Source organism: Oryza brachyantha, chromosome 12 (assembly GCF_000231095.2).
Source record: "Oryza brachyantha chromosome 12, ObraRS2, whole genome shotgun sequence".
Taxonomy (NCBI): Eukaryota; Viridiplantae; Streptophyta; class Magnoliopsida; order Poales; family Poaceae; genus Oryza; species Oryza brachyantha.
Window position 1 is genome coordinate 16,877,991 of NC_023174.2, and position 9,008 is coordinate 16,886,998.

At 41.7% G+C, this 9,008-nt stretch overlaps 2 protein-coding genes across 2 annotated transcripts; both read left to right on the forward strand.

Annotated features, from left to right (window-relative positions):
* The first annotated feature begins 2,740 nt into the window (after nucleotides 1–2,740).
* Nucleotides 2,741–6,920, forward strand: LOC102717028 (microtubule-associated protein 70-1). Its single transcript, XM_006664192.3, has 11 exons — nucleotides 2,741–3,062; nucleotides 3,222–3,307; nucleotides 3,943–4,008; nucleotides 4,094–4,264; nucleotides 4,689–4,859; nucleotides 4,945–5,100; nucleotides 5,193–5,339; nucleotides 5,447–5,518; nucleotides 5,618–6,091; nucleotides 6,185–6,372; nucleotides 6,477–6,920. Exons 1-11 carry the CDS (start codon nucleotides 2,903–2,905, stop codon nucleotides 6,511–6,513), a joined length of 1,728 nt encoding a protein of 575 aa, XP_006664255.1. The 5' UTR covers nucleotides 2,741–2,902; the 3' UTR covers nucleotides 6,514–6,920.
* Nucleotides 6,921–7,224: 304 nt separating this feature from the next.
* On the forward strand, nucleotides 7,225–8,881 carry LOC102716746 (actin-1-like). The gene is made up of 2 exons (XM_015842902.1): nucleotides 7,225–8,412; nucleotides 8,509–8,881. The coding sequence occupies exons 1-2, from the start codon at nucleotides 7,336–7,338 to the stop codon at nucleotides 8,572–8,574; spliced, it is 1,143 nt and encodes a 380-aa protein (XP_015698388.1). The 5' UTR covers nucleotides 7,225–7,335; the 3' UTR covers nucleotides 8,575–8,881.
* Nucleotides 8,882–9,008: the final 127 nt, after the last annotated feature.

Sequence of the window (9,008 nt, forward strand, 5' to 3'; positions counted from 1 at the left end):
TCGCCGGGAGTGAGAGACGGCGGAGAAATACCATACAAAAGGCTTGGCGCATTTTGATCTGAATTTTCAGGTGTTACAGCACACAAAATTGATATTACAATAAACAGTTCATTTTTTTATATAAGCCGAATAGTAATGAATAATTAATTATAAAATTAAAAGTTTATCACTGTATAAAAACTTGCACGATACTAGTTTTACCAAAAACAAGCAATGGATTATTTTTGGAAAGTAGGGAGTAATATGAAGCAGTACTTTCTTTTCTTTATTGAAAACAATAATTCCCTTTATATGTTTTATCGATGACACATGTTTGACTATTCGTTTTGCTAAGAAATTTACATAATTATTATTCACTATGTTATGATTGAACTTATTGTAAAATATATTTTAATTTAACTTATAATTACGTATATTTGCACAATAATTTTCAATAAGACACATAGTCAAATATTTGTCAAAAAAATTAACAACATTATCTATTAAATTATTACGAAGCGAGTGCTATGTTACCGAAATAGTTCTAATTCTATGTGTGTCGATGATACAAATGACTCATCATTGTGTTCTGCCTGTGTAGGCCTAGTCATGCTTGACACTCATTTCAGGATGTTCACTCACTCCTTGATGTTTGATACCTTACTCTTATTCTTCTTTCTTGAGTTGAGTTGGACGATGATGGCTTTTTTCATGGTTTTGGATTTCCGATGATGTTTTTCCTAAATTAGGTTGAGTCGTTCTTTTCTCTTCACCTCGTGTGGAGGACGCAACTGACATAGAAATGACGTCACTAAGTGACGAATGATGGAAACGCCTCAAATTTTGTTAAGTAGGTTAAGATTTGATAAGTCACATGTTAGAAGTGCATTGATTTAATAGCAAATTTATTATCGTCGGGATGATAAGAAAATATACTTGAGAATTCTTTTCCTTTATCTATTTTACAGCTACAAAAGGCTTATCAGTTATCCTCTAGTTCTTTCATGTTGATTAACCATTTTTTACTTACATGTTAAGTGTAAACTATTTTTTTCTTCGGAATCAAAATCAACCATTTTAGACATGGGAAATCCCTTTTTATGCACCTGGAATTTTCTTGACAGGTGTATAAAATGGATTGGGTGGATTTTGAGGTGCCCACAGGAAATTTTCCCCTAAGGAAAATATATTGCTTTTATTCTTCTTTCTTGAGTTGAGTTGGACAATGATGGTTTTTTTTTTCTGGTTTTGGATTTTCGATGATGGTTTCCCTGAGTTAGGTTGAGTCGTTCTCTTCTCTGTACCTCATGTGGAGGGCGCAACTGACACGAGGATGATATCACTAAGTGACAAAGGATGGAAACACATCACTAAGTGACATGTTAAAAGTAAATTGATTTAATAGCAAATTTGTTAACGTCAAGAGGACGAGAAAACTATACTCGAGGTACAACAATTTTTCCATTCTCCTTTTTATAGCTGAAAAAGGCTTATCCTCTAGTTCTTTCATATTGATTAACCATCTTTTACTTATATGTTAAGTGTAGACTACTTTTTTCTTCAGAATCAAAATTACAAATTTCTTGCGTATATCTCAAAATTCACCCAATCCATTTTTATGCACCTGATTTGTTCTTGACAGGTGCATAAAATGGTTTGGGTAAATTTTGAGGTGCACACAAGAAATCTTCCCTTAAGAAAAAGTTTATCTATCAAGAAGATTGTGTATTAATAAAATCAGTAATTTAAGTAGTGCATTCATATCCGCCTAAAAAATATACACATAGGCTGGCGCAGACTCAAAGTGCTATTTAAGGGGATAGAAATTTCTAAGAAGCAAATTGATGAAAATCTAATAAGTTTATCTTTTCTGGAATTTATTGCTACTGATTTTCAAATTTTGGACAAACTACTATAATATTTGGAGAGACTTTGAAGTTGTGGCCACTTGTTCTTTTACAAATGTTGCAGATATGCTGCGGTCTTTTTGACAAATGAAGAACAAAATGAAATATTTTCTAACTTTTGTGATATTTATTTAATGTCTAATGGTATAAACGATAAAGTTAACTGTATTTTAGAAATATGAGACGATAAATTTATACGTAAAGACTTTTTGCACAAAAATATATTGTTTATCGACAACGTGTCCGAGCAAAGGAAAAATCGGTATGTAGGTAGAATTTTTCGAGTAGCTGCATATCTTGCTTAGTTCGCAAAAATTTTTGGGTTGGTCGTCATATTGGATGTTTGATCGGATGTCAAAAGACTATTTCGATAAATAATTAGAAAACTAATTACATAGAGTGTCAGGAAATCACGAGTTAGATTTTTAAGCCTAATTAATCCATCGTTAGTTCATGTGATTTACTATATTAGTTATGGTTAATCATGGACTATTTTTTTTAGAGACACACACGTAAACCCTACCCCTAATGAGTCGAACTCAGGACGTTAGTAACCTAAGGTCCTGGTAACCAGTAGGCTAGGCTTAAAATGTTCGGCTCGTAAATTCCTTCTAAATTATATAATTAGTTTTATAAACTATATTTAATGTTTTATAATGTATTTGAAGATTCGATATGACGTCTGATCATCAAAATTTTTGGGGCCATAGTCGTAGCTGTTGATACCGTTATTAGTAAAATTCAAGGTCATTTCGTTTAGAAATGGACAGGACGGTGTTGCTGTTGCTGCGCTGGTTCGTTGGTTGAGGCTCAGTGAGCTGAGCTGACTCGACTCATCATCCTCTTCTTCTCTCTCCCCCTTCCTCCTCCTCTCTCGGTCGAGAGAGAGAGAGAGGGAGAGAGAGAGAGATTATTGGCTGGCTCCTGCTGCTGCTGCTGCGCGCGCTCGTGTCAAAGGCAGACAGAGAGGCAGCTGATCGGCACAGCTGGCGTAGTCTCCCCGGCCCGCCGCCGCCATGGCCGACCCATACGGCGACGGCAAGGGCCTCAAGCAGCAGCTACCGCAGCAGCGGCAGAAGCTCAAGCCCGCCCTCGAGGTCGAGGACTTCATCAACCTCCTCCACGGCTCCGATCCCGTCCGTGTCGAGCTCACCCGCCTCGAGAACGAGCTCCAGTGTAAGCGCATCCACCCTTTGTCGTCCAATGCCGCTCCGCTCCGCCCCGATCTGATCTGCCCCTAGATCTTTGGATCTCCCCTCTCGCTCTCTCGGATCTTTCCCCCTTCTATTTTGCATGCATCTTAGAGTAATTCGCAACCCCCTCTGCCTGCTGCAGATAAGGAGAAGGAGCTTGGGGAGGCGCAGGCAGAGATCAAGGCTCTGCGTTTGTCCGAGCGAGCGCGCGAGAAGGCCGTCGAGGATGTCAGTAAATAATAATTATAATAATAAAATCCTTTCCTTTTACCTCCCTCTGGACTAGCCACTAGACTACCGATGCATCTTGTGCCAATTGTTGTCCTAAGCAGATCCCAGTTGCTTTCTTCATTTTCATTTTTCATTGTCGTCTACTAATGCCTAGCGACCTGCTAGATTTTAGTTTGAAAATGACGTCATTTCTTTATCTGCTTGTAACTCACGACTGTGTGAACATAACTCATGAAAAACTCCATTAAGTATGTTCTGCATATGCTTGTAACTTAGTAATGTCTCCATATAGCTAATAGGTTCCAAAGCTTCAATGCTTACGTATACCAAGTTGCTCCAACACCTTGATTTAATGAATTCTCAGTGAGTCACGGTATTAACTGGTTTAGCTTGTGATTTTGTCATCGAACATGAATTCTTCTTCTTCTGGCTGTAACCATCATGCTGCACTAATTGTCAACATTAATAGTCATTCTAAGTAATTTGGGATAATTCAATGATTAAGTTGTTGTGGCCATACCTGACAGCCTTAACTTATGCATCGTCAAAGATTTTGACTCATTCTTGTAGTGAAACTTTAAGTTTACTTTTGTTGGCGGCAATCCTGACTTTGCCTTCTGCATTGATGTAAGCTTACGGAAGAATTGTCAAAGGTGGATGCGAAGCTGAAGCTTACAGAATCTCTCCTTGAAAGCAAGGTAATGGAGCAGCCCTTTTTTTTTCCCTCTCTTCCAGAGCTCATCTTGTCTCGAGAACGGTTACTGAAAACAAATGACGCTGCAGAATCTTGAGGCAAAGAAGATCAACGATGAAAAGAAAGCGGCACTTGCAGCCCAATTTGCAGCAGAGGCAACACTTCGAAGGGTTCATGCAGCACAGAAGGATGATGACATGCCCCCTATTGAGGCCATTCTTGCGCCATTGGAAGCTGAACTGAAAATAGCTCGTCAGGAGGTACTTCATCCAAGTGTATACTTGGATTCTTTTTTTTCTTCTTCTTCTTTGCAGTCAATATCAATGTTCTTTGTGAACCCGTCTTTGTGTCAAAATGCCTACTTTACAGCTCTCCTTTATGCCCGTAATGCTGCAATCCTTCTCAAAGATATTACCTTTATGTGACATAACTTACTTATTTTACATATCTTATCTTGAGATATATTAACAATATAATGTGACCTAATCCCAATTTGTTGCGTGTCTCGGTAATTCTGAAACTTGCTAAGAGTAGAGGTGTATATACTTTATGCTATTATTAATATTTATGTGCTATCGTTAATTTCAGTATATTACCTATAATTATTCACTGTTTATTCTATATTGATTGAGTGCGAGCTGCTACTGAAACACTCAGGACTAAGGCATTAATTTTCTTCTTTAGATCGCAAAACTACAGGATGACAACAGGGCATTGGATCGTCTTACGAAGTCCAAAGAAGCAGCTCTGCTCGAAGCAGAAAGGACAGTTCAGATAGCATTAGCAAAAGCTTCTTTGGTCGATGATTTGCAAAACAAAAACCAAGAATTGATGAAACAGATTGAGATCTGTCAGGTATAGGACAACAGAAGTAGTAATCATCTGCAACAGTGTAGTACACATGATTAGCTACAGTACATAAGTATTTGTCATTTTGCAGGAAGAGAACAAAATCTTGGATAGAATGCACCGCCAAAAAGTAGCTGAGGTTGAGAAGCTCACTCAGACTGTCAGAGAGCTAGAAGAAGCTGTTCTTGCTGGAGGTGCAGCTGCAAATGCTGTGAGAGACTATCAGCGTAAAGTTCAGGAGATGAATGTAATGCCTGATAGCCTGATCTCGTGTTCCTGCTTTTAACTGTACATAATTGAATGGTAATTTATGCCAATTTGCACTTATGCTGATATCAGGAAGAAAGGAAAACTCTTGATCGTGAGCTAGCTCGTGCGAAAGTTTCGGCGAATAGAGTTGCAGTAGTGGTGGCAAATGAATGGAAAGATGGCAATGATAAAGTAATGCCTGTTAAACAATGGTTAGAAGAACGAAGGATTTTACAAGTAAGTCTTTTAATGGAACAGTGTCCTTTTGCTTTTCCCTATTCCTAAACGGAGTATACCATGGTTCATATTTTTGGTGTAATGTGGTGGGAATTGTCTTTGTGCAGGGAGAAATGCAGCAACTCCGGGATAAACTTTCTATAGCTGAAAGGGCTGCACGATCAGAAGCTCAATTGAAAGTATGAGTTGATGCATTTCATAAACTTCTTCAATTATCCTATTAGTTTTTTTTTTTATTTTCACTATCTCTTCATTGTGATCTGCATCAAATTCTTCAGGACAAATTCCAGCTACGGCTTAAAGTACTGGAGGAAGGTCTGAGAATGTCTACAACTCGAACCAATGTTAACACAGCACGCCGCCAGTCTATTGGTGGTGCTGATAGTTTATCCAAGACCAATGGGTTCCTAGCAAAACGCCCGTCGTTCCAGATGAGATCCTCAGTATCTACCACCACAACTACTCTAGTCAACCACGCAAAAGGGGCATCTAAGTCTTTTGATGGAGGTTGTAGATCACTTGACCGTTATAAGGGACATATAAACGGGTCTGGTATGAATGTATCTACAGATTCCAGTGAAGATAAGGAATCAAACAACTCAGACGAGAAGGCTAATGAATTCACATCAGTTGAGTCAGAGGATACAGTATCAGGTTTGCTGTATGATACGCTGCAAAAGGAGGTAGTTGCTCTAAGGAAGGCTTGCCATGAAAAGGATCAAAGCCTGAAAGACAAGGACGACGCAGTAGAGGTAAACTTTTTTTTTTTTGGTTGTTTTTTTCCTTTTTGTTTTACATTCAATTTTGCCTTTGTCATGTTAATGGATGGTTTGGTATGTATATAGATGCTAGCAAAGAAAGTAGATACATTGACAAAGGCAATGGAATCAGAGGCTAAAAAAAGGAGGCTGGAGGTAGGTGCCATGGAAAAAGAGATGGCGGCTTTGCGCATGGAGAAAGAGCAGGATAGCAAAGCAAAAAGGTTTGGTAGTTCAAGTGGCTCTGCCAACAGCTCACAGCTGCCACCTGGCAGGTATTTACTGCGAACAAAAATATGCCTTTTTTCCTTGTTGAGATTATTAACTAATTGTCGAAAGGCAGCTTATGCAAGTTCACATATACATCATGTAAACCCAGGACTTTGCCTCGGAGTGGATCAGCACGCAATATGTGATGCAAGCAAGAAAACACGCGGAAGGGAACCCTTAATTTAGGAAGCACAACACAATTCGAAGAGCATGCAGGGCTTGGGCTTGTCTTGTCTTGGATTAGTAGTGATCGATGAGATGACGAGCTGCTGATCGAAGATCGAGAGGAGGGCAGAGCGGTGATCGATAAGCCTACATCTCGTGGGAACCGACGACTCTGTCTGTCTAACCTGGCAAATTAAGCTAGAGTGTTGGTTTTCTTTTCTTTTCTTTCTTTTCGTCACATTTATTTTCGACGGTATCTTGAATTTATGAGATTTGGTGGTGTTCAATTTTTTTTCATCTCATCGTATCGTTGGCTGGTGCTGTATAGGTTTGGTGAGCCCGATTTATAATTGGCTTGTAATGTACTGAAGAGAGTGAAGAGTTGGTCCTCGTACGTGGTGGCTATTATATATATATATATATATATATATATATATATATATATATATATATATATATATATATATATATATATATATATATATATATATATATAAAGATTGAATTCCCAGGCCCAGCTGATGGATGCATGAGAAGTGGAGGAGGGCTGTGTGTGTGGTGTCCATCCGCCTACGTACGTACCGTTGGCAGGCATGGATCCATGCATGGCACTGGGGTAGAGAGGAAGGCGGGCGTTCGGTCGATGGTCTGCATGTGGGCAGGGCATGCAGGGGGCTATATATACCATGCATTGGGCATCGGGCATCGAGAGTCGAGAGAGAAGAAAGGCATCGATCGAGGTAGAGAAGAAAGCGATCGAGAAGAAAGAAAGAGAGAGCAAGTAAAAAAGGGGATCAAGAAAGATGGGCGACGCGGAGGACATCCAGCCTCTGGTTTGCGACAACGGGACGGGGATGGTGAAGGCCGGGTTTGCCGGCGACGACGCGCCGCGGGCGGTGTTCCCGAGCATCGTGGGGCGGCCGCGGCACACGGGGGTGATGGTGGGGATGGGGCAGAAGGACGCGTACGTGGGGGACGAGGCGCAGTCGAAGCGGGGCATCCTGACGCTCAAGTACCCCATCGAGCACGGCATCGTCAACAACTGGGACGACATGGAGAAGATCTGGCACCACACCTTCTACAACGAGCTGCGCGTTGCCCCCGAGGAGCACCCCGTCCTCCTCACCGAGGCCCCCCTCAACCCCAAGGCCAACCGCGAGAAGATGACCCAGATCATGTTCGAGACCTTCAACGCCCCCGCCATGTACGTCGCCATCCAGGCCGTCCTCTCCCTCTACGCCTCCGGCCGCACCACCGGCATCGTCCTCGACTCCGGCGACGGCGTCAGCCACACCGTCCCCATCTACGAGGGCTACGCCCTCCCCCACGCCATCCTCCGCCTCGACCTCGCCGGCCGCGACCTCACCGACTACCTCATGAAGATCCTCACCGAGCGCGGCTACTCCTTCACCACCACCGCCGAGCGCGAGATCGTCCGCGACGTCAAGGAGAAGCTCTCCTACATCGCCCTCGACTTCGACCAGGAGATGGCCACCTCCTCCTCCTCCGCCTCCTCCTCCTCCGTCGAGAAGAGCTACGAGCTCCCTGACGGCCAGGTCATCACCATCGGCGCCGAGAGGTTCCGCTGCCCCGAGGTGCTCTTCCAGCCCTCCTTCGTCGGCATGGAGGCCGCCGGCATCCACGAGACCACCTACAACTCCATCATGAAGTGCGACGTCGACATCCGCAAGGACCTCTACGGCAACATCGTCCTCAGCGGCGGCACCACCATGTTCCCCGGGATCGCCGACCGCATGAGCAAGGAGATCACCGCGCTGGCGCCCAGCAGCATGAAGATCAAGGTGGTGGCGCCGCCGGAGAGGAAGTACTCCGTCTGGATCGGAGGATCCATCCTCGCCTCACTCAGCACCTTCCAGCAGGTCTTCTTTTCTTTTCTTTATACTATATATATCATTATATTTATTTATACATCCGCCTAAATATAAATATAAATATAAATATTATATTATATATAGATGTGGATCGCCAAGGCGGAGTACGACGAGTCCGGCCCCTCCATCGTCCACCGGAAGTGCTTCTAATTATTTCTTCCCTAATCATTTCATTAACCCATTAATAACACTTAAGCTGAAACAATAACCTAATTAATTACATCCCAGAGGAGGAGAGGCTATATATATATATATCTCACTGCACCTCTCATCACGTCTATACACGAGTAATCACAAAGTACTACTATCACGTCCAGCTTCCCGGCCCCACTTTTCCCCCCAATTTTCTCCCTGTTTTTACTCATTTTTATTATTTTCCGTTTTACCCTTTTGGTAGACGTATAGATATTATGTACTATATTTCCTCGTTTTCATTTGGAGGCTGTATGTGTTTAATTCACTATTATTATTATTATTATTATTATTATTATTATTATTATTATTATTATTATTATTATTATTATTATTATTATTATTTGACTGTAAGTGCATCATCTCGATCCATTCGGACTGACATATTATAT